Genomic DNA, 23,411 nt, shown 5'->3' with positions numbered 1-23,411 from the left:
TCATGCACATTTAAAAACACACATCACAGCATGTGGGAAAAAAGCGATTTATTCCTACTATCCACCTTGTTGCTAATTAGAAATGTAAAACTGTTGCATTCATGACACGTAGTCTTCAGTAAAAAGCCCTTTCTCTTTCAAATTCTACAGTTCTATTAAGGCAAAGTCCGGTAAACCTCTTTTCTACTTTTGTCTTAAGAAGACCACAAAACACTGGAACTTTGGGAAGGTTATGGAGTTTGGGTTGAATAGCTCAGCTACTATTCAACATGGTTTAAAAAAAAAAAAAAAAAAAAGTCTTTGGGGCTCACATTATCCGGATGGAAAGGTATGAATCAGTCAGTGTTCCAGCAGATTCTGTAGGTCCATGGATGAAAATATTCTCAGAGTCCACTGAGCCTTCAGCAAAGCTAGTTGTCCCCAGTTGAACAGGTCAGTAGAACACCTCGGTTTTCACAGCAGGATCTTGTAGTAGTCGTCCTTGTAGCTGTACAGGACCACCACAGCCACCCTGCAAGAGGACATCTGTCAGTTTAAAGATTTAAAACAACTTAAAAAACAAAAACCCGCTGTGGAGGATTTCCAAATGGAGCATCTCAAAATTAGGACAATGAAATTCAGCCGAGAGGGTTTCCAAAATCTCAGATTTGTCTAGGTTAGGAGGTCAGTCCCGTTGAAACAACACAGGATTCAACCCTGTCTAGAGCCATGTCCAGGGTAAGAAAGTCACAAAACTCAGTGTAGAAATGAACATTACCTACATACTTGAAAAGGCAAAATCACTATTATAAAAATATTTTTATAAAGTTATCACTTACGCTTCAGTTTTTAGCCAGACTAGTGTAGCAGATGGTGAAGTCTGTTGTTTGGTTAGTCCATAACATTGTTCCAGACTGAAATATCTCAGTGACTATTTGATAGATTGTCATTAAATTATAATCAAATTGTTATCACTTTGAGGATTCCTCAACTTTTCATCTGTCAGCATTATCGGCTCAAATATTCAATTTGTCCAATACCTGCAGAGCTACTGACATTCATCCGCCTCAGCTGTACTGTGTTCAGTGCTAATTAGCGAACGTTAGCATGCTAGCACCCTAAGATGGTGAACATGGTAAATTTTACACACCTACAAAACATGTGTTAGTATTGTCAATGTGAGTCATGTTAGCATTTAGTCAAAGCAGTGCTTAATGCCATGTTCATGTCACATGATTGTAATTTTGAATTTCTGACTTGGAAACAGAATTACATCAACGTCCAAGTCGTAATCAGAAATGGGAAACTGGGATTTTTATTTTGGAGAGCTCCAATATATCCCTATTGGCACACACAAAAGAAAAAAAACCAAATATGTTCACCTCACATCAGCAAAAGACTCTTGTTCACTATAATTAAACGCAAACTGAATAGATATGGTGTTCTATTGTCAATGAACAATATTTTAATCCTCACACAACCAGCTCTAACCATACAACCATCCTGGTACCATGCAGGTCTTGCCCACTAAGGTTTCGGCTAAGGGGAAAGCTCACTTACCACGAAGCCCTTGGGATAAGTTTAGTTTATGGTCTTACTGCTGCCAGGTTACTACATGGGCCCTTCAGCTCAGTCATCTGGCCTTAGTTGCCTTTGCCCCACATTTGACGAAAACAACCAAACAAGCGTATAAAAACACATGCTGAATGTATCCATTGTTGCCTCCACGACGCTCATTTATCAGTAAAGACCCCCCCCACCCGCCTTCAATGGCAAATCAAACACACAGCAGAGACAGGAAATTAAAACCAACTGCTCTGGAAAGGGAGATGGGAAGGCAGAAAGAGGGGCTTTGATTTTTCTTTTTTGTTACCTTCTCATTCATGAAAGAGAAAATCCGTTGAATCCCTCACAGGGTTGCTCTCTATGGGCATTCACTAGCATCACAACATGAGAAGCTCAAACACTGAGGATTTAGTCTGGGATTTGAAAAAAACATTTTGCTGGGGAGCTTGGGAATATTAACCGCTGCTCCATCCACAACCACAGCAGTAGAAGAAGTTAACCCCCCCCCCCCCCCGCCTGCGCTGTATCTCGGTGTCAATCAACCTGGGTGTTAAGACACAGACATCAGAAGACCAAACAAGGAAAATCCTTCTCAAGATTTCACCTCAGGAAATGGGATCAACTGAGGATTTAATGTTCTGCAAGGCGGTAGTTATCCGTCTAACAGCTCTCTTTGAAGGGCTGACTGTCACTGTTACACCTGGAGTGTGTGGGCTTGCTGGGAGCACTGGAGTGGCAGCTGCCCGTAAAAGGAGGTTTGCCTCTAAGTGGTCTTTAATGTATTTCACTGTTTGCCTCGGGTTTCATTTTAATAAAAATAACAAGTCAGAAGTGGAAGGAAATGTGGGAGTGCGCAGAGAGGCGAAGCTGTGGGTCTGTGGCTCATCTTCCACGAGGGCTCCCGCTGAGACGGGATGTCTCATAACTGTTTGTTCGGAAAATGTCTGTGCAGTATCAAGCTGCTGTTGTTTCTTTACTTTTGAGGGGGAAAAACTTAAATGCTAAACATTTGACACTAAGAGCGAGTATGTAAAAAGGGAAAGAGCAATTTTCACTTTTGGGTTCTTGTCCTTTCCCTTATTTAAATCTTGTCTTTCCTTCATTTCCTCGTTTTTTAATTTCCTGACTTGTTCCAGATTCATTCAGGTGTTCTTCCACATCAAAATAATTTATTTTATTCATTAAAATCCGGAAATATCTCAAGAACTATTTGATGGATTGACACAAAATCTTGTATGGACATTCATGGTCCCCAAACAATGAATCCCACTGACTTTGGTTGACAACTTGGACGGATTGCTATCAAATTTGGTTCAGAGAATCATGTTCCCCAAAGGATGAATTGTAATAAACTTGTTGATGAAATTTCAATTTGTACATTTTGCAATTTTTTGTGGCAAATCAAGCATGCTATAACATGAAACTGTTCACGTGTTAGCACATGGATGTTAGCATTTAGCTCAAATCACCACTGCAGAGGCTCACAGAGCCATTAGCATGGCTGCAGACTCTTCAGTTTCATTCTCATTAAATAATGATATGATAACTAGCGAGGCTTGGCAAGACACATTACTAAATGTGCAAGAATTTCATTGCATGCAAAAGCCCCCCAAATCACACATGCAAACGCACCTTTTTGCAATTTTGTAATTGTGGATCTCATCACAGATGGACTTCAGGTAGCGCTGCTTTGGGAGACGAGACAGCAGAGTCTTCACGCTGCTGTTGAACTGCTCTTCACTGTCAAACTAGAAAATAAAAGAGAAAGAGCAGAGGTTACCACAACACAATGAGTACAAGTGAAGGCTATGTGACAAAATGCTGCAAAAACATACACCAAACTCACTGACATCGAACAAAGCCCGGCAGTTTTGTTTTCACTGTCAGAAATTGTGGCGACAATCCAACGACATGCCTCGCGAGCTGTCATTTTCTATGTTTGTTCAGACTGCAGAATCAAAAAGCAGACTGCATTTTGTAAGAATGAATGGAGTTTTTCATGTGCAGACTTAGCGTATATTTTTGCATGTCAAGTGTAGCAGAGCAGTGAAGCTACAAAGCTACAGTGGGTTTATAGATTTCTTTGGTTCCTTGTGTGTTTTTTGGTAATTTGCCATATCTAAAACAGGCCTTTCCTGCACGCCTGGCTATACACACTGTGTATTGTCATGCGTTTTATATACCAAATGTGTTTTCTTTGACACATGTGCTGTGAGGCGCTGACTATATAGGTGGCCCATTCATTTATAGAGTGGAGGCTTTTGCTTATATAACAGCAGTGTTAAGAGCATTTTCTTCATGTTTCTCAGCACAATATAATTAAAGTTTTTTTTTTTTTTTTTAAACCTACGTTGAAGGGAACCCAGCTTTTTATGAGTGCAGTCTTGGTCAGGAGTTTTGTTAACCGTATTGCGTGTCTGTTGCATATGTGAGCCTTGTAAACGGAGTATAAGTTAGACCCTCTAACAGGTCTCCCTGGCTGTGGAAAAAGGCCGGGGTGTTCCCTCACGCCACTCCTCGTCAGACAGGACTGTAAGGAAGGAGACGGGATCCCCTCTTCCCGTCTCGAATCCTGACCTCTATTGGCTGTTCTTTCCACCCCACCCCACCCCTCCCTCCCTCCCAACCTCCTCCCACCCTTCATTACAATGCAGCTTTTTATTAACTCTGCAATGTTCTTGATGAAGCCAACAAGGCACTGACCTCGAGAGACAGGAAGTTGATCAGCGTTTCCTTCAGCAGGTCCACCTGTGGGATATAAAAAAAAACAAACAAACAAAACAAGCAAGGTTACACAGAAACACAATGGAGCCTTATCTCACGCTGCAACAATTCCACATACTGTACAGAACAACAACATATTACGCATTTTCATAGGAAGAGGCCACATTACAGTCGAGTACTGCAGTCATGACCAAACTAATAATACCAACCGTTGCACCCGCTGCCCAACAGGTTGTGTAATTCTTTCAACACAAGATAATCCAGGCCTCTCCGGCACCAGAAAATTACTCATAATTCAGCTTTCACAATGCTCTCACCAGGCCTGAAAGCGCTCCATGCCCCTTTTCCAGGAATGGACTAATGACCTCCCGGGTTTATCATTGGAAAATGAATACTGTTGTGTTCCAGTCTGACTGATAAACACGCAGGTTCATGTCAGGTGCTAACATGCACCAATGAAGAGTTACAGGCCTGTGTAACTGCCTACCAGAATCAAGGTGATTATGGCTGTTATGTTTCAATAACTCGTATTTACTGTCGCGTCGCTGATGCGATCCAGACCCCGACAGGGATGACAAATGTATTCTGAATATGCTGCAATATGGTAAATAAGACAAGCAGGGGTGATTTACATCGAGTATATCTGGCCATAAATCTACAGTGCAACCACAAATAAACTCAATATGGCAGCCATTTACATCGGCTGAAATGGCACACTGGCTGCCTTCTGTTTAGTGTTCATTGTTCTGTAGCCAGTGGAATGGATTCACAGCCATCTTACCTCCAGCTGGGGATTTTAGCGCAAGGCATATAACTATAAAAGGGCTGCTCCCAGTGATGTTTACTGTTTTAGCTATCAAAAGCCCTTTTCCTCGCTCTGTGATTTCACACATGAATTCAAGAGATAAGGTGGGAGAGCGAGAAAGAGAAAAAAAAGGGGGGGAGCTGGGATTGGGAGGGATAATGGGGTAAACAAACAAATGACTTACCGCCAGAACCTCAATGTCATTGCTCTTGTTTTGCAAATTGCTACCAAGATTCTTTAATCTGGTTTGGATCTGAAAAAGAGAGATTTTGAGAGAAACAAAGGAAAAGGGTGGAAGAAAATAATAACTGTTCCCAAGATCAAATAAAATAGCATGAAAAAAAAAAAAACGTCTTTACATGCGTTTTATAAGCAAACAACAGGCCAGGCCTCAAGTTTACAGGCACCACGTTCTTTATGGCAAATGCTACAATGTTTAGGACAGACACGCAGAGACAGACAAAGAAGAAGAAAAGACGGTCACACAGAGAATACTGCTATGCAGGGAGGCAACATAAAACAGAATTCTGCAATCCTGCATTACAGTTTTCCCTTAGTGGTCTCCAATAAAGTAGAGTGCAGGTATAAAAAAAAACTACTTAAGTTTAAAGTCAGTTTTCACTTTAAAAGCCTATTTCGCCACAAAAATTACTGAAACTGAGAGAAAGGGAAAAGCTTTTTAAAACCCAATGTTGCTATGGATACTTCTTTTATGATGCACACTGTCCATTAAGGTACTCCATGGACTTTTTGTCAACTTGTGGTGCTGGAGAGAAATGTTTACATGAGCAGGTGCAGGTACAGACTGCAGTGTTGTCTGAATGGCAACAGTTATTTTGTATAAACTAATAAGATAAGGTTAGGATGACGTTTGAGATGAGGCATTAAGTCGTGATGATTAAGGTTAGGGTAAGGGGCTAGAGCAGGCATTATGTCAATGAGTGTCCACACAGCTATAGACAAACGTGTGTTGTATGTATGTGTGTGTGTGTGTGTGTGTTTGTACATCACAAACCTGAGTCTCATAGCGTCGTCTAGTGCTGGAGGAAACCTTCTCCGGGCTGATGACGTTCACGTTCATGTTCGTGGTGCTGCTGCTTCCATGCTGCTCTGAAGAGCCTAGAGGGAGAAAAAAAAAGGACCATTTCCACATTTTATCCAACTATAGGACCTTTTACATTTCCAGTATCTAACAGTTAATTAGAGTCATGATACCAATGAAAACTGTTTGTTCACTTTTGTTTGTTGGCTTCCTGTGTGTTTGTGCCAGAAGTGGTGTGAAATTTAACACTTGAGCTCATTCTTCTATTTGTTCGTTACTTTGCGTAACAAAATCAGTTAAATGCCAGAGGTCTAAATGCAACACTAGGATCAGTCATTCTTTACAGATACAACATTCATTACAGAGTTCTCTACTCATAATATAACACTTTAACTACATGCAGCACTTTGGTGGAGTCAAAGCACAACTGTACGGAAACAGAGGGCTGACTGTTTTCATGCTGCACTAAGGCTTTAAAGTTGCAAATATACAGCACATAGGAGCTGACTGTAAAGAGTAAGCTGGTAATCAGACGGGGCGGAGTACAGTACCTGTGGTGTTGAGCAGTGATCCTTTGGGGTTCTGAAGAGACATGCTTTCAGAGATTTCTCTGCAGGACCACAAGGACAACATTTATAAGAACAACCTCTTCACATCATAAACACACATCTGAGCGCCACTTTAAACTGTGATTTCTTTACCTGATGTTTCTCTCATCACAGAATTTGGTCCGACATTTCTGAATGATGTGGTCCACCAAGTCCGACTCAGGAATCCGTTTCTCGGACTGTCTGTCCTTCTCAAAGGATTTTACCTGAAGACAGAAAATGAATTGAAATCTGCCTCTCTGCTCAACCCTGTTTTGAAAGCACAGTGATCTGCAATGGTACTAACTGAAAGGCTGTTTTCCTAAGTGAAGAAGGCTGCTTATTTGTTTTAAACACTAGTCAAAGAATTTCTGGACAGGATTGACTAGTACTGTATTGACATGCTGGTTCACCTTCACATAGTTTCCCTCCTTGTCAGACACTAGAGCCATGCAGGTGATGCCAGCCAGCCTGCAGTGGTCCAACAACGTCTCCTGAGACTGAACAGACAAAAACACAAAAGGCTGAAATACTTTTCGCTGCAGCCGAACGTGGTTCCTTGCCGGGAGCAGGTGGTGGCGACTGTCGCTTGACAAGAGCTTCAGCCATAGTTGCGTTTACAAGACAAGAGGTTCTAATATGTATTACAAGCTACAGGAATTTGGGATTTAAAGTGTCACAGTTGCATGTTGGATGGTGACTGATCTGCTTGCTGAAAGAGTGAGAAAAAAAAGCATAGCTGAGATACCACTCTCCTAAAGCATGAAGGTAGGAAAAATGACACCGGTGGCCTGTGTTCGCACGCGTGCTTGCAGTGTGTAGTTAGGCGCAAGCGAGCACCGAGAAAACAATGATCGTAAACTGACATGAGTTATAAACAGATGATGTTTGTGGGATAAGTAATGTCAGACTGGATATAATGCACATAAAATCTACAAAGTAACAAGTCCTAAACAACTGGTTAGTTGTTTCTAAGGTAACTTTAGCGTGTGTTGCACACTGTTGGTGTTGTAGGTGAGCAGAAAAGAGACAAGGCACTGAGGCAAGGCACTTGGGAGCTAGCATAAGCGTCACATCCTGGTTTTACTCAGAAAATTCATCCTGAGTCCTTTACAGAGGAATGAGTCCACGGACTGTTAAAGGCAACCGAGGAAATCGGGTTACGCTACAATCCATTCACACATTGGCAATAAAAACGCAATTAATTACATGTAAATTGCTTCACATTCTTACATATAGCACCTTTAAAGATGAGTGCTCTGAACTCATCCCCCAAAGGTTCTGCTACAGCAGCAGTCATTCAGTTTAAGTAGAGTTTGGCTTGGAACAAAAAGAGTGTGCACTGTACTGGGGCTCACAACCGAAGCCAATGTGTATTCAGGTAATGCATTCAACCATGACAGTGTGTATGTACAGTATGTACATGTTTGGGTCAGCCCAATTTATTCTCATTAACTTCACTTTGGCTTCTCTGCAAGAGGAGCTAACAGTGGTACAGACAAACCCTGCAGTGTGTGTGTGTGTGTGTCACTCTGACACACCATCGTGTAAGCCTTAAAACTTCCTCTTTTCTTACAACTTTCTCAATGACAGAACAAATTAAGTCAAAGGGAAGTCACTGCCTGGAGGCCAATGGGCAGCTCTGGGCCGTGCGCCTTAGCTGACCGCATGTGGAAGGGCTTTGCCATATTTGGCTAATAAAAGCTAAAAGAGTGGAACCGTCTCCCGAGGATGAATTAAAGCTGCAGATTCCGTCTGTTAAGAGGCCAGCATGTGAAAGGTGTTAACAAAAAGTCCAGTGAGGAGGTCCGAACAAGGCGTTCTCAACCGATCTCGCCACTGGTCAAGGCACCGGCCTGCATACATAAACAAGAACGCACACAAACACCATTGACAATTTGGAACTTAATGCCAAACCCAACCTTTCCTAATTGCTTCTAAGGGCTCAGGGGAAAAGAAGGCAGCGAATCACATTTGTCCAGGGCCAGAACAAAAGACAATGAAGACCATTAAAGCAAACACTTAACCACTGCAGAAGGGGAAAGTTAAAACAACGAGATGTTATAAAGAGAAAAGGGAGGAAAAAAACAAGGAGTATTAAAAATGTGGGCACAGGTCTACGCCGGCGAGGGCGTTTAACACAAACACACACACAGAGAAACAGGGCTGAGATCAGTTTGTCACATAAACATGAAGAATGTGACAGAGGCATGACATCTGGAGTTTTGGACCAGAGGATAAATAAGTTCACTTTGAAGGGACTGATCTCAGCTCGTTTGTTCTCTAATTACAGCACAGTTTACGCTACCCAGAGTTCTTCAAATAACTTTATTAGAAGCTTGTATAACAGATGATGTTGTGTTGTTCCAAGTAAACGCAACCGCAGCTCGTTCACTATGATGTTCACTATTTCTGATCCGCTCACGATATGTCTGCTGCTGACAGACGAGGAGCTTTTTCCTCAAGAACGGAAGTCAGGTGTTGCCCTCTGTGGGTGGGATGAGGTTACTACAGGTAAGACAAGAAGTCTTGGGGGGGAGAGGGGGGGGTTGCTATTCAGGGATATAAAAACTCACAAACATGATTGAGTTTACACATGCAGCAAACACGAGGGCTCAGTTATATAATCATTAGTGGATGAACACAAACTCATTGAAATCTTTCTGCTTGAGCTAATACATGCAGAGAGTGCTGCTCTACCCAAATCCTCTTTGTAGATTTTTTTTTTTTCTCTTTCACAAGTCCGGAAGCAACAGAAAGGGAGTGACTTAGTGAGAAGTGGACTCTGCTTCCTTTAGCTGAGATATATTTAGGCTTTGGCCTTAATGGCTCTTACTTAACTAGGGTTTAAGTAGCTGTTATGCATTTCTACTGCAAAATCGCTTATGCACATGTCGACTCTCTGCATGTTTCATATTGTCAATAATGCTTTCACCACCATAAATGTTGTTCCATCTTTTGGTCAATCATTGACGAGAAAAAAAAAAATTCTTGAACAACAAAGATAAAGACTACAAGCTTTTATGGCTAATGATTTCACGCTATTCCACTATCTAAAAGGAGCTGTTAATGTTCTGAGAAAACAAGCGATGCAGCAGAACTGGCAAGGTGGCAAAAATAACTGTAAACACCGCAGGTTTTTATGACCTCAAGGATACACACAATGCATTCTGGTTCATAACACAGAATGTAAACATAACTTTGTCAACAAGAAAATCAAAACTGGCATGATTTGGGTTTCCAAACTGACACCAGTCAGACAGTGAATGCAGGACCGCCGCTAACCTGTGAGACATCGTAGGCGATGTCTGCAGAGACGCCAGTGCTCCACAGCTTCTGCACAACGTCGATGGCGTTGGACATTGAAGAATGCCCCACTGGGACCACGAGGGCATCGCAGGAGCTCACTGATGGCTGATGAAGAGGAAAAAAAACAAAACAGAGAATGTAAAAAAAAAAAAAAAAAACTGAAATACTGAGAGGTGTAGTGAATTGTTTTAAAATAACACGTTTGTAATAAATGAGCCATTTCAAGGTTTGTCTCCGTCTTCAAATTATATGCAGTTTTCTGGGCACATCACTTCCCATTCTGAATCTGGAATATAGAACATGATGCTCCTCCAAAAATAACTCCATGGCGTCAAGAGTCACAGTGATCATAGTTATTAACATGTTTCTAAAAGTGGCTGTGTGGCGGCCGACTGCTGTACAAAGGCATCATTAAATATGAAACTCTGTCTGCTGCTCCTTCATTACAATGATCAAGAATGTCAGATCTCAGCATGTGTATGTGTATGTGTGTGTGTGTGTGTGTGTGTGTGTGTGTGTGTGTGTGTGTGTGTGTGTCTCTCTCTCTCTCACCGGCTCCTCCATGTTGGCTATAGCAGCACAGACTTTGTCCAGGGCCACACTGGCCCCTACTGCAGAGAGGACTGGTGCGGTGGAAGCCGGCCCTCTAAACTCCAGGATCTAACAGCAGCAGCAGAGAGAACAAACCGCATGAGGATACCACGTAGACTGCATCACCAACACTGCATCATATGGAATTAATGTAATACAGACAGAAGACCTATATTTGAGGAGGAAGAAATATGGTTCACGTACAGTACATGCATACGTGGAAGGAAAAGTTTTGCCCACATAAAATAATAGCTGCAAATTTTTGCCTCGACTTCAAGCCAGTTTATTTATGAGTCTTAATATGTGGAATGTGGATGAATGACGGTAAAAACCTACCAAGTGGTCGTAGCGTCCTCCAGCAGCCACTGTATCTGGTACAGTCCGCTTGCGTTTCCTGATGAAAGCCACAAACTGGAAGATGACCCCAGAGTGGTGCTGCACCTTGTACACTAAGCCTAAGTTGACCACCACCTACAGAGGGGATGCATCTACGTTAAGAGGAGAGAAAACGAACACCTTCTTTTAACCTGCATTTATTCAGACTTTTAAAATCACCTGCAGTTTAACTCCCAGCCTGCGCAGAAGCACTGTGAGCTCCTCCAGGTCCTTGAGGCCCTGCTTGGCCAGCTGGCTGACGGCGGTCTTCTGTTTGGTGAGCGATGTCAGCAGCGGCGCCAGGTCCTGCAGACTCCCCTTCTGCTCTATGTACTTGTACAGTGTCTGCATCTGGAAGCAACAGAGAGGAGGAGAGACCTGGATGTTTATGAGCGAGTACAAGTGTGCTGCTGCACGGCTGCTTGTTTTTACAGAAGGTTCATGCTTCCCGGTGGACACTCACGCTGTTGGTTGACAGTGAAAAGTTGCAGAACTTTGCCTCCACCTCACGTTTGGTCAGCTTTTCGCTCTGAAGCAAATACACAAAAAGAAAAGGTCATAGAAATGTTATACTACCATATTTGGGGGGAAAAAACACTACTGTATATGTTTAAACCAAGCTATCAACAACAGACACACAATGTGCACAACATCTGTAATGCACGTGTGACCTGCACTGACCATGGCATCACACAGTATGCTGGAGGCCTGGCTCAGTTTGTCCTCAGGGACTCCGCTGTGGAGCAGGATAGCCTTCAGCAAGCTGGTATGGTTCAGGTAAATGTTATAGTTCCTTTCCTGCGGTTACAAAACACACGCAAACACACCTTTAACCCACTCGGCTGCAATTACTGACAATACCAAGAGCACTACTGTACAATGAGCGCCTCAGTGAATAATGACTGCTATGTCCGGCTGCTCTCTCATTCCGTCTGACTCACATATTCTTAAAAGCTTTCACACAAAGAGCTGGGTGGTGGAGAGGATCTGTGAGGGATGAACTAGAGGGTAGACCCAAGGTTGACTTGGTTTGTACGACATGCACAGGAATGCTTGCAACCCGAGACTGACGCAGTGCTGGGACGTGTAGACAGGAAATGGATTGTACTGGGAGGGAGGGAAGGAAGTGGACAGAGCCGCTCATAACATATTTACTATGTAAATAATAAATACAGTGTGAATCTGTCAGGATTATACACACTTTGGTATGTTAGGAATGTGAGGGGGAAGTAAAACAGGAAAAAAACAACAACAGGACTGGGCGCAATGGTGGCATCCGTAGGAAAATAAAGAACAATGATGCATCCGGCCCGTCAACACGCTGTCCTGTGAAAGTGAGTCAAGATAGGGCAGCACAGCACAAACTGTCACTTCACTGGATCATTTCAAAGACAGGCAGTCATTCTGTGTGTGTGTGTGTGTGTGTGTGTGTCTAACCTGAAGTGCAGGAAATTCCTGGACTATTTCAGAGATGGTGTAAATGGCCTCAGCATCAGGGAGCAAGCTGTTGGTGACGGGTGTGATGATGTCAAAGGCACACTCCAGTAGCTCCCTCGGGTGCGCGCGATCCAGCTTCCTGGGGCGGAACACGCGTTCGATGCTATACCTACAGCGAGACGATGCACAGAGGCAATGTGTTTATTCTCAATCTGAATGTCAGGTCTCTCAAGAGATTCAGAAAATGGATCATTTTATCATAATCATTTGGGTTTTTGTTCAAGGTAGTCAAAAAGACAGTCAGGTGATGCTGCAGTTAATCTGACCACACGCCTGACTGGTGATAAAGCTGAAGAACTTTTATTTTGTGGAGACCTGACTTCCAATTCTTCAACATGAATACAGTGAAGAAACCCTACAGCTCTAGGTTTCATCACAAAGAGATCACAAACTTCATTACTGTAACTACTTACTGTATATTAAAAGATCTTTTAAGTAAAACGAAAAGAACAAAACACAATATTGTATTGAATTTAGCCATTTAGTCTCTTAGTTTATAATGTAAAACACACAGTGACATTTATAAGTTACCAATAAGCAAGTCACATAATGAACTTGTTTACAGAGGACATTGTAAGGCCATTTTGAAAAGAGCTATTACTGTACAAATGGTTGTTATTATCACTAATGGATAAATAAAGCATTGCTGGCATGAGTACATGTTCATAGATCATATAATAGAACTCTACCTTTTCAGATGCGTTACATTATTGCGGGCGACGAATCTTGCAAACGCCATCTAAGGTGAAAAGAGAGACATTGGGTGAACTTATAATGACAGTGAAGTCATTGCATACCAGGCTGTAATCAATCACAGTGTGGAAACAACCATTTAGTCCTCAGGGTTTCCTGAGGTAGCAGGATCTTAAGGCGGCTGCTGATTGCAGCCTCACACTATGTGTGTGTTTGCATTTGCTGATGCAAATAGTCGGATAATTAGTATTTGTGTGCAAGTGCAGACATGCACACCTGCATGTGTGTGTTATATATGTGTTCGTGTGTTAGGCTCACGCGAAGGTCATAGGGCAGTGTAACCAGCATTCCGCTGTGGTCCATGAAGCAGGCCAGCTCGCTGCCATCATACAACTTCCTGTTTCTGGGGAGGAACAGTGGTGTCTGGAGACGCACCGCACCTGAAGACAAACACTCTGTATCAATGCAACATCTGCATAAGATAACATAACCCTCAACCTAAAAAGAACTGATGCATGTAAGCAGATACGAAGTGAGAATAAACAAATAAGTACAGCTGGACATCATCAGCAGTGTGTGCACAAAAATAACACTTGCACCTGCACCGAATCTGATCTGCTCAACAGTGCACTTATTGTTTAGCAGCCACTCACTGGAGCAGATGTTGGGGTCCTTAAAAACGGGCTTACAGCGGGTCAGAAGTCCAAGTAGTTTGCAGCAAAGACTAATTCACTCACTCACACACACACACACACACGTGCACACACACGCGCGCGCGCGCACACACACACACACACACACACATCAAACAAGCGTAGTGCACTCACCATGCTTCTTGAAGATCCTTGTGATTGTTTCATACACATGCTGCTGCAATTTGGCACCGTTGAAGCTGAAGCTGCCCTGGAGGGAGACCAAACAAACACTCTCTGTTAGGGATCAGGAGACATCGATTAAGCACCAACAGACCTTCTGCTGCTCTGTTATATACAGACCAGATGTAAGGAGGGGTTGGTGCAGCCATTCATATGTCTGCAGTGACATCTAAAGGCAGAGATGGGAAACAGTCGGGTAGAATTCTCTCAGATTGGTACCCAAACCATTAGAAATGAGATTATATAGCGTGAGTTGGCTTTTTCAACAATAATTAACTGTGGTTCTATGGGTGCCCACCCACACACTCAAATAAACTCAAGCACCAAGAAGATGATGCACTCTTACCTGTGTCTTTAAGGTGAGTGGCACATTTAATAAATTCTATTTTTACCAAAGTCAAGTGAAACCCTACATTTTCAAAGGTCAGACACATGACCTTGGCTTTTGCTTTTGTGTAAAATTTGTGTAATATTTTTCTTAATGAGAAAATGTGCTCTTGAATTCTCAAGAATCTAGTTTTCAATACCAAATAAAGCACACACACTCTATTTAAATACATTTAAAACACTCATATGAGTCCTATGTCCAGCACAAAACCGCTACAGTATGGCCACATGTAAAAAACCATAAAAGTGTCAAAAGCACGGTCAACTCAAGCAATACCCATACCTTATAAAGATCTATGTCGTAGGTATAATCTATGACGGGCGAGGTGTTCTGAGCAAACAGCTGGCCCACCATGGTGCGATAGGCCTTGCCGTTGATATTGGCCATAGTGTGCTGCAGAACCTCGTGCAGCTCTGACTCCTCCATCTGAGGCGGAGGCAGCAGCTCACTCTTCAGCAGCTCCTGGGTGGTGGGCCGCAGGGCCGGGTCGTGGTTCAACAGCCACTGTATCACCTTCCTCTGATAGTCCCGAAGAAAAAGACACACAGAGGTTTTCTACTGTAAGACTGGACTTTTAGGGAGGGGAAAAAAGATCCCTATCAATTGCGTGGTACAGCCATGCCTCACCTGTGTTCCTCGCTCATACTCAGTGAAGTCCTCAGGGAAGATGATGGACTCCTGCAGCATGAAAAGAGATGAGGTGAGTAAGAAGACCCGCACGTCTTAAATCATTTCCCCTGTTTATCCGTAGCTCTAAAAATGGACATACCACGCGTAGCTGGCTCAGGACAGAGATGCGCTCGGCCCCGGTGGTCATCGGCCGGTAGGACATCTCGAAGAGGATGATTCCCAGGCTAAACAGGTCAACTTTCTGAGGACAGAACAATAAAGAAGCATTAAAAAACTCAAGGACAAACAGATGTCACACAGCACAATGTTAAACTATACTGTATCTGGCCAGATTACTGTGGTTATCAACTGACGCAGAGAGGAAGATTTTTAATTCATACTTGGTTGTAGGTGGCTTTTGTATTTCCTTGAACCTCCGGACTGACGTAGAGGGCAGTCCCAACCATGCCTGTCATGTTACCTGTAGACAGTGATACAAAAGTAACACGAAGCGTTGAAACATCTACATCAGGCACCACAGTTATCAAAGGTCAGTGTCACAGTATGTGCTCTCACCATCTGCACCTGTTGGGTCCGGTTTGGGCATCACTGTAGAGCAACTCTCCTCCACCTCAAATTTACCTGCAGCCTGAGAGACATCAACATTTTCTCCACAGGTTCATAAAATCTTCATTATTGTCTTTCTACATCGTTATAAAAGCTACAGTTTGAATAAATGTTAAGTAAAGCAATGATACAGAGCAACATAGCTTCAGTGCTTCACAGAAAATCTATCACATTAACAGCTTCACTCGGGCCTCGTCAGCGGTGGGGCGAAGCCGTTAACTGCATACCACATTAGCAGGATGGTCTGTAGCCAGGCCGAAGTCTCCAATCTTCACATGGTCCTGCGAGTCGAGGAAGATGTTGACAGGCTTCAGGTCCCTGTGAATCATCCCCTTGTGGAGAAGAAGCAGAAAGAGCTGTGCTTGATCATGGGCCATTGAATCATGGCTTCTTTTTTGTTAATGCTCATGTTACTGATGTACAGTACCTGCTCGTGGATGTAAGCAAGGCCGTCCAGTATTTCCCTGAACAGCCTCCATAGCCGAGTCTGGTCCTGATGCAGGCCGTGGTCTATCGTGTCTCTTAAAGTGCTCTTTTCACAGTATTCCATCTGTCAGGGAACAGAACACATGTGTTATATGTGGGACAGAGACCTCTAGTGGTAGAAATGGAGCACTGAGGTGAAGCTTACTTGTATGTACAAGTAATGTGCTATGAGGAGAGGTCGATCTGAGTCCATGCTCTCCGTTGTTTCAGTCACTGGCCTTTTGCTTGGTTCAAGCTGAGGAAGGACACATCAATGTTTTGTTTTTTTTACACTGTGAAAAATGCAGACACTAAATAAGACAAACAACAGAATAAAGAAATAATGAAGTGTCAATATTCAAACCTGCGACATCTCATCTGTGCTTTCATCGCCATTGTCAAAGATGATGTCACTCGTCGAGTCACTATCTGATGGCCTAAATGCAAAAAAAAAGAAAAAAAAAAGTGGTGAATCAATAGTTTGAGCAGGAGCAAGTCTCACCAAGGAAAAAAAAAAACTTACAAGAAAGAGGCACCAAACACATCCTCTTCATCATCATCATCGTCATCCTCATCGTCACTAGACTGGTGTCCACTGCACTTGGCGCTGGAGGACTTCTCGATGGAGGTGGACCACTCCACAGAGCTCGACAGGGCCGGAGGCGGCGCGATGTCCTCCACGTTGTCAGGGAGGCCGAGCTCGTTGAGGCACCGCGGGGGATCTCTGCCCCGAGGAGGCTTGTCTGCCGTGCTCTGATGCTCAGAGCTGTCGGTGTTGCTCAGCACCCCCGTGGAGGGCGTCTCATGCCGCTCGATCCATGCATTGTAGTAGCGGACGATATTCTCGTGGTTGAGGCGCGAGAGCAGCGTCACCTCGCCTTTGATCCGTCTGAACTGCTTACTGGCTGGGTTGACCTGAATGCGCTTCACAGCATAGTAACAACCATCCAGTTTGTTTTGAACCTGGAGGTGCAGGAGAGGGAAAGAGTGACACAGTGGACACTATGAAATCACAGCAAGCTGTCTTGCCAGTGTAATGTCGTGTCACGATAAAGCTGTTGTAGGAATAAAGTAAAGTAGGGACCTTAATTACAGCACCAAAGGCTCCTTTTCCCAGAAGCTGCAGCTCCTCAAACTCATCGAAGTAGCGTGAAAACTGCCTCTGCACCCCAGAGCTGAATGGAGCACTGAGGATGTGACTCCGTGGGATGACTGATGATGCAAAGTCCACAGCGAGATCTGAGATGACAAAAAAAAAAAAAAGAAAAGAACAAAAAAAGAGACGAAATATTAGATTCTTAAGTGAAAAATCCCAAGAGATTTCTCTCATTCATCTATTCTTCTCCTTGTTTACACTATGATTTCTCCAACAGTATGATATCACTGGGATTTGAGAATGGGATCAACTCTACTGATAACTACTAACTAACTTTTCTACTGAAAATGAAAACACCTGTAAATTTGAATTAAATAAAGTACAATAAACCTGCAATAAATACTATAAATGAATAATTTAGCGATTACTTGTCTGACAGAAAATGAACTGACAAATAATTTTGATAATCCAACAAAATCCAAGAAAAATATTCTCTGTTTTCATTTTCTAAATTATGAGGATGCAGCAATTATCTGTTTTCAATCACTGTAAAATACAATTTCTTTAAATTTTGGACTTCTGTTTTGAGGAAATAAGCTTTCTGAAGACACTTTAGGTCCTGTAAAATTATGATGCATATTTTTCACTGTCCACTGTGTATTTTATAGACTACATGATCAAAAAAATAAACACATTAAACAACTTGACCTGCAAGCAATTGTTAACAGAGTCCAAGCAGCTTAAGAGCATTTAGATATCATATGCATGAATTACTACATTATTGCGAAATTGGACTTCCTTGAAGATCTACCATCTAGAGAACGTTGCAGAAAAGTTCCACAGAGAACGCATATGCTGCTTGGACCCCTAAGATTGATAAGAGTTAATTGGCTGCAGTTCAAGTAAATAATTCTTCAAAAAAATGTTAATTTTTTGCAGAAACTTGTACTTCACTTGCTTTTTGATTCAAGTCTAGCTCACATGAAATCCTTATGGTTGGTTGTGCTCAGTGGGTGTGTTGTGCTTGACTTATTTCAAAGTTGTTTCTACTATTTTGTCCACCTCATTTACACATTGTACACGGAGGTGTGGTTATCACCTTCTGGGCTGGCATCCTGGGACTGTGGCATCGTTTTAGGTGAAGGAGGCTTGAGGAAGGAGTGGTCCAGCAGCTGCTGGGCAGTCCAACGTTCAGCGTCATTCAGGCACACACACCTACAACACAGAGACACGTACAGTGTAACGGATAGTTCCACTGGACAGAAAGCTCTGTCACTGACCTGGAAAAATCCCTTCCATTGTACGAATCCACACTGTGCTTGTGGTCAGCTGACAACACAAAGCAGACACACTGTATCGTACGATCTGAATGAGTTAGTTTGTTGGAGTGAAGCCTCTCTTGTGATGAAAACTATGTATAAATCAACTTAAACTGAAAACCATTTTTAAAGAGCCAGCAGTGTTAGCAGACAGACAGGCAATAAAACACTATGACCTAAAGGAACAAACCAGTGTTGTTGCATGTTTAGCCTATTTACAGGAAATCACATATGCTTCAAATTACTGCTAACCACTTTCCAAGGCAAAGTCCTCGTTTTGAATGTATTTTTCCTCCCTTCCAGGCACTCTCTGGTTTCCATTCATCTCTGTGCGCTATGAAAATCAACTATGTGACTATTTTGAAATTGGTTCATTGGTGAAGTCATTTTTCAAGAGAAAATCCCAAACATATGATGGTTCCAGCTTCTCAAATATGAGAATATGCTGCCTTTCTTGCTTACATTGTGGTAGGTTGAATACTTTTGTTGGTGAGAACAATCAAAGCATTTAATGATGTCACCTTAGGCTCTAGGATACTATTATTGATCCACTGATTGAGAAAATAATTGGCTGATTAATCAATAACGAAAACAACCACTGGTTGCAGCCCTACGAAATAATGTTGAGACTTTTTAAATCAAAACAAAAAGTACATTTGCATTTCCACGCAATGATAATGTGACTCTGCACATTGTTTGCCTGGAGGCCAAAGAAAACAGATATCAAAAACACTGCAGTAAGCATTGGAAAATGGTCAGCACTACAACTCTGGTGAAGTCGTATAAGAATCTGGCGAGGTGTCCCGTCCATACATACTTGTGGAGGAAGTCCTGGAAGTCAGCAGGCAGGCTGGGTGGTACCGTCACTGGATACTCCTTCACTTCTTTCCCCTGACTCAGAGCGAGCAGCATCAGCCCCAGGTTCCACACGTCCCCCTTTTTGCCCGTTTTCGTCGGCATCACCGTGTCCTCAGAGAAACGCACGTGGGCTTGTTCGAAAATGTCCTCTTTGCAGATGTCAGCGAATCTCTTCGATAAGCTGTAATCAGTCAATCGGACGTTGCCCTCAGGATCCAACAGCACACTGGAGGCCCCCAGCTGCTTGTGGACTACAGAGTTGGAGTGAAGGTAGTCGAGAGCGGCCAGCAGCTGCGCCGTGTAATGGCAGAGTTTATCCAAAGGTACCGGGGTGTGGTTGAGGAGACTTTGGTTCAAGTTGATCCCAGAAACATGCTCCACCAGCAGGTTAACCATGATGCAGTCCTCCTTCTCAGTAGAGCTCAGCGCCATGTAGTGCACCAAGTTGGGGTGATCCAGTTTCAGGAGGGAGTTTAACTCATTTTCTGCCCCGTGGATCTAAACAGGAATTCGAGTTGTAATTTGTGGTAGTTTTAAGCAAGTATACATTATACTGGATATGGCTTTCAGACATAATAGACCTAATTTTACTGCTTCTTCTCTACTTGCCTGCTTTTTACAGTTCTCAATCTTTCCTCTCTCCTGGCTGGTGAAGAACTTGCCCATCTTCTTGTTCCAGCGTAGCGACCACTCGTAGATCACAGCAAAGTCTCCTGAGTTTGCCTCAAATCCATAATAAACGTTACGGCCGAGCCTGTCACTTTCACCTGTCAGAAACATGAACACAGTTACAAATGTACCAAACAGCTAAGTGGCGGCGATGTTAAAGCCACAATGCACCATAACAGCTGCATCGTATCAGACAATTCTCACCCAAACTTTTCCCTCTGTGGACAACAAGTTCTCCAAAAGTACTGCTGCTGAAGTGAAGAAGCTCCTGCGAGCGATGGTTGTCTTCATTAACGGTGTCGCGCCTGTTGAAACAGACCCAACCCTTTAACTCTCCCAACTTCTTAAAAACATGAGAAACATTTTATTGTACATGTGAATGTGAATGTGCTCAGGTAGCTAGCTGTGCACCTGTGGCGTGTGTTCGAGGTAGTCCGTCGGCGGTTTCCAACTCCTTTCTTCGCTTCGATCAGTTCAGGAGGAACTCCGCCCGGGCTGGGTGGGCTCTTCCCTAGCAGGGAAGAGTTAGCAAGGACTGGCTGTTCCATAGTCTCAAGGCGCTCCTGTGAATTTTAACGCCACAGAAAAGGAGCATTACAAATACAAACTTGCAAGCTTTACTGCTTTTCTATGGAGATCAGTAGAAACTGTGTGACTCGGGCACCTGTTTGGCTATTTCCTTTCTTCTCTTTTCCTCTCGCTTCTCCTCCTCTCTTCTTTGGATTTCAGCCATAATCTCTTTTTCCTAAAAGGGTGAAAAATACTTCAGTCCACATCCTGTTCAACCAGAATGTCTGTAGGTTGTTGGTGGTTCAGTTATTTAAGGATATATAAATGAGGTGTGTGATGTGTCATATAATCATTATTTAGTAAAGTCAAAGCAAACCAGTTTGAACAGACCATTGTTAATCCAATGACTCTTTTTTTTTTTTTTGCAAATAAATTATAATAAAGTATGCAGCAAAATGTTGTTATTCTGCATTTTTGTGTGTGGTGAAACTAAATACTAGAATTTCTGGGGATTTGGCAATAAATAAATTCATTATTCATTAATTAGCTGATGTATTCTGCTACTTACTCAAAGTGATAGTGTTAATGATTTGGTTTAAGTCGCAGAAAGATGAGATAAGCTTTGTTGCTCCCGCAGGAGTAAATTCAAGATCCTTTGTGAATGTGCCTGATAAATCACTTAGATGTAAAATTAGCACACAGCCCCTGATAAAACTAATCCAGCATGAATAGCTTTCTGTGTCGCTTCCTAACCATCTCCTCCTCCTGTCTGCGCTGCTGGTCTATCCTCTGCTGCTCCTCCAGGGCTCGTTTCTCCTGCAGCCTCCGCTGGTTCTTCAGCATCTCCTCGTGGAAGGAGCTTGATGGAGGCTTGTTGTGCTCACTCAGGAAACCCTGGATGTGGTCAGCTAGCTCGTAAATCATCACCTAGGTGGACAGGTACAGAAGTTCATAGCAGTCTGTGTGTATATGCGTGTCTGTGTTTGTTTGTTTGAGGGCGTGCGTGTGTGCATGCGTGCGTCCTCACCTCCCCACATCGCACCGCTGCCAGCTGAGTGAGTTCACTCTGAAGGGTCTGGAGGTTTTCGTTTGAGAGGCCTTTGGCATTCTTCAGCTCCAGCTCCGGAGGCCTGTTGGTGCCCCAAGATATTATGTTACCAACACTGAATGATCACCAGTAAACATTGAGACGACATTTAGAGCTCCACACTGGATCTTTGTACTGACTGTGCCTCGATTACCAACAGGCACATGGGGCGGTTGCCGTGGAACATTTAAAGACACAGTTTTGGAGAGAAATATGCAGCAACTTTTACATTTCTTTCATAATCATGCAAGCTCTTGTGGATAAAACCAAAATGAATTGTTGTCTAGGTATAAGTACATTATAATATAAGTTAGTGGAAAAACATCTGTTAATTCAAGCAACTTTAAATGTACTTTGCCTGATTACCCAAAAAGTCTAAAACTATCAAAACTAAGATTTAAATCTGGAACTATCTGATTACAGAAAAAGTAAACAAGCGTTTGGTGCTTGCTTGTTGGTCAGCAGTGCTCTGAAGACACCTGATTGGCTGGAGTAACTGTGTCAGTATTATGTTAGATTGGATTTATAGATTAGATTACATTTATAAGATTCCTCTAAAATCACTCTTGCGTCACAAGACAGAAAAACAATGTTTCACATACAAGACAGAAAATAAGGGTCTATGGCTAAATTGTGTCACTTTATTTCTAGTGTTAGAACATGTGAATGTAAAAACTATTTTTGAATTAATATATAAATAAACTTTGCAATGCTTTTAACATCAGCAATGACATTTTACTCCATCGACTCAGTTTCTACAAATGAGAATTTGGACTTTTTGGAGGCAGCTTCATTCCAGTGAAAGACTAATGGTGAATAGCTCATGATAGTTCACTTTTTGGAGCTGATGGTCACTATGAGCATGGATGCCTCGCAGTGCAGTGGCAATAATGGCCATAGAGAATACATAGCAAAGGTCAGGGGGTCAGTACTCACACGTCTGGGTATGTGGGAGGACATTTGACCTGCAAGTCCACAGTCACGTAGCTTTCCTGCCCATTGTTGGGCCGCAGGCAGAGGTGCACCTCTGGAGGCCTCTTAACCTGAAAGTAAAGCCAAACAATCCTCACTGGTGATCACTTCCGTTTAATGCAGAGTAGCAGTGGCATATGTCAACTCGCATCCATCATGAGCTCACTCAGGCACAATGCTAACACCTCTAGCTACCTTCCACGGATCGTGGTTCCGCAAATCCTGGAAGTCATCCCCAAAGATAGAGGCGAGGGCTTCTAGTTCATTTTCCTGCTGGACCGTGTAGTCGTCTGTCCCATCTGCTGGAGTGTGCTGACTGCTCATTCTTCTGCCTCAGCTACATGGCAGTCCTCTTGCCGCGTCTCTCTCACACAGCCGTCAGACAGAAGCAGGAAGAGGCTCCGACGCTGCTCTCACCGCCGCCCTACGTCTCTCCGTACACCCAAACTTTAGCAGGCACAAACAACTCGCTGTTATTAACTACTCAGCTATCACCAACTTAACACACAGGTGACCATAACATTGTTTCAAGTGGCGCATGGCTGTTGCTGTTGCAAGAGGGTTGTGTCGCGGAGGAAACGTCATCACGTTGCTTGCGTTTCTCCCAAATGGCCACGAGAGTGCGGAAATGAGAGAAGCATTTGTTTCAGATCTTTTAGCTTTAGCCAAAGTCTAGATACCACACTGCAGAAATACTCCAAAAATCCTGTATGAGCAAAAGTATCTCTGTCAAAATGTACCTCAAGTATCTAAAGAAAAGTTCCCAAC

General features: G+C 43.0%; 1 protein-coding gene across 1 annotated transcript; it reads right to left on the bottom strand.

Annotated features, from left to right (window-relative positions):
• Positions 1-60: 60 nt before the first annotated feature.
• Positions 61-23,258, bottom strand: eif2ak4 (eukaryotic translation initiation factor 2 alpha kinase 4). The gene is made up of 39 exons (XM_022750044.1): positions 22,839-23,258; positions 22,608-22,714; positions 21,612-21,714; positions 21,338-21,511; positions 20,739-20,819; positions 20,486-20,637; positions 20,279-20,379; positions 20,015-20,172; positions 19,365-19,903; positions 18,328-18,443; positions 17,217-17,371; positions 16,656-17,095; positions 16,497-16,569; positions 16,299-16,388; positions 16,095-16,217; positions 15,895-15,999; positions 15,617-15,689; positions 15,442-15,521; positions 15,201-15,302; positions 15,059-15,109; positions 14,714-14,950; positions 13,996-14,071; positions 13,487-13,608; positions 13,165-13,214; positions 12,416-12,584; positions 11,660-11,776; positions 11,442-11,507; positions 11,159-11,329; positions 10,940-11,074; positions 10,565-10,672; positions 9,989-10,117; positions 7,117-7,203; positions 6,818-6,930; positions 6,668-6,726; positions 6,090-6,193; positions 5,259-5,327; positions 4,249-4,293; positions 3,178-3,293; positions 61-511 (listed from the first exon to the last, which is right to left on the bottom strand). The coding sequence occupies exons 1-39, from the start codon at positions 22,965-22,967 to the stop codon at positions 454-456; spliced, it is 4,983 nt and encodes a 1,660-aa protein (XP_022605765.1). The 5' UTR covers positions 22,968-23,258; the 3' UTR covers positions 61-453.
• Positions 23,259-23,411: the final 153 nt, after the last annotated feature.

This window comes from Seriola dumerili, unplaced genomic scaffold, assembly GCF_002260705.1.
Source record: "Seriola dumerili isolate Sdu_G_001 unplaced genomic scaffold, Sdu_1.0 BDQW01000149.1, whole genome shotgun sequence".
In the NCBI taxonomy this organism is placed as follows: Eukaryota; Metazoa; Chordata; class Actinopteri; order Carangiformes; family Carangidae; genus Seriola; species Seriola dumerili.
Note: the sequence above shows the minus strand (reverse complement) of the source record. Positions and strands in the feature narration are given on the sequence as shown.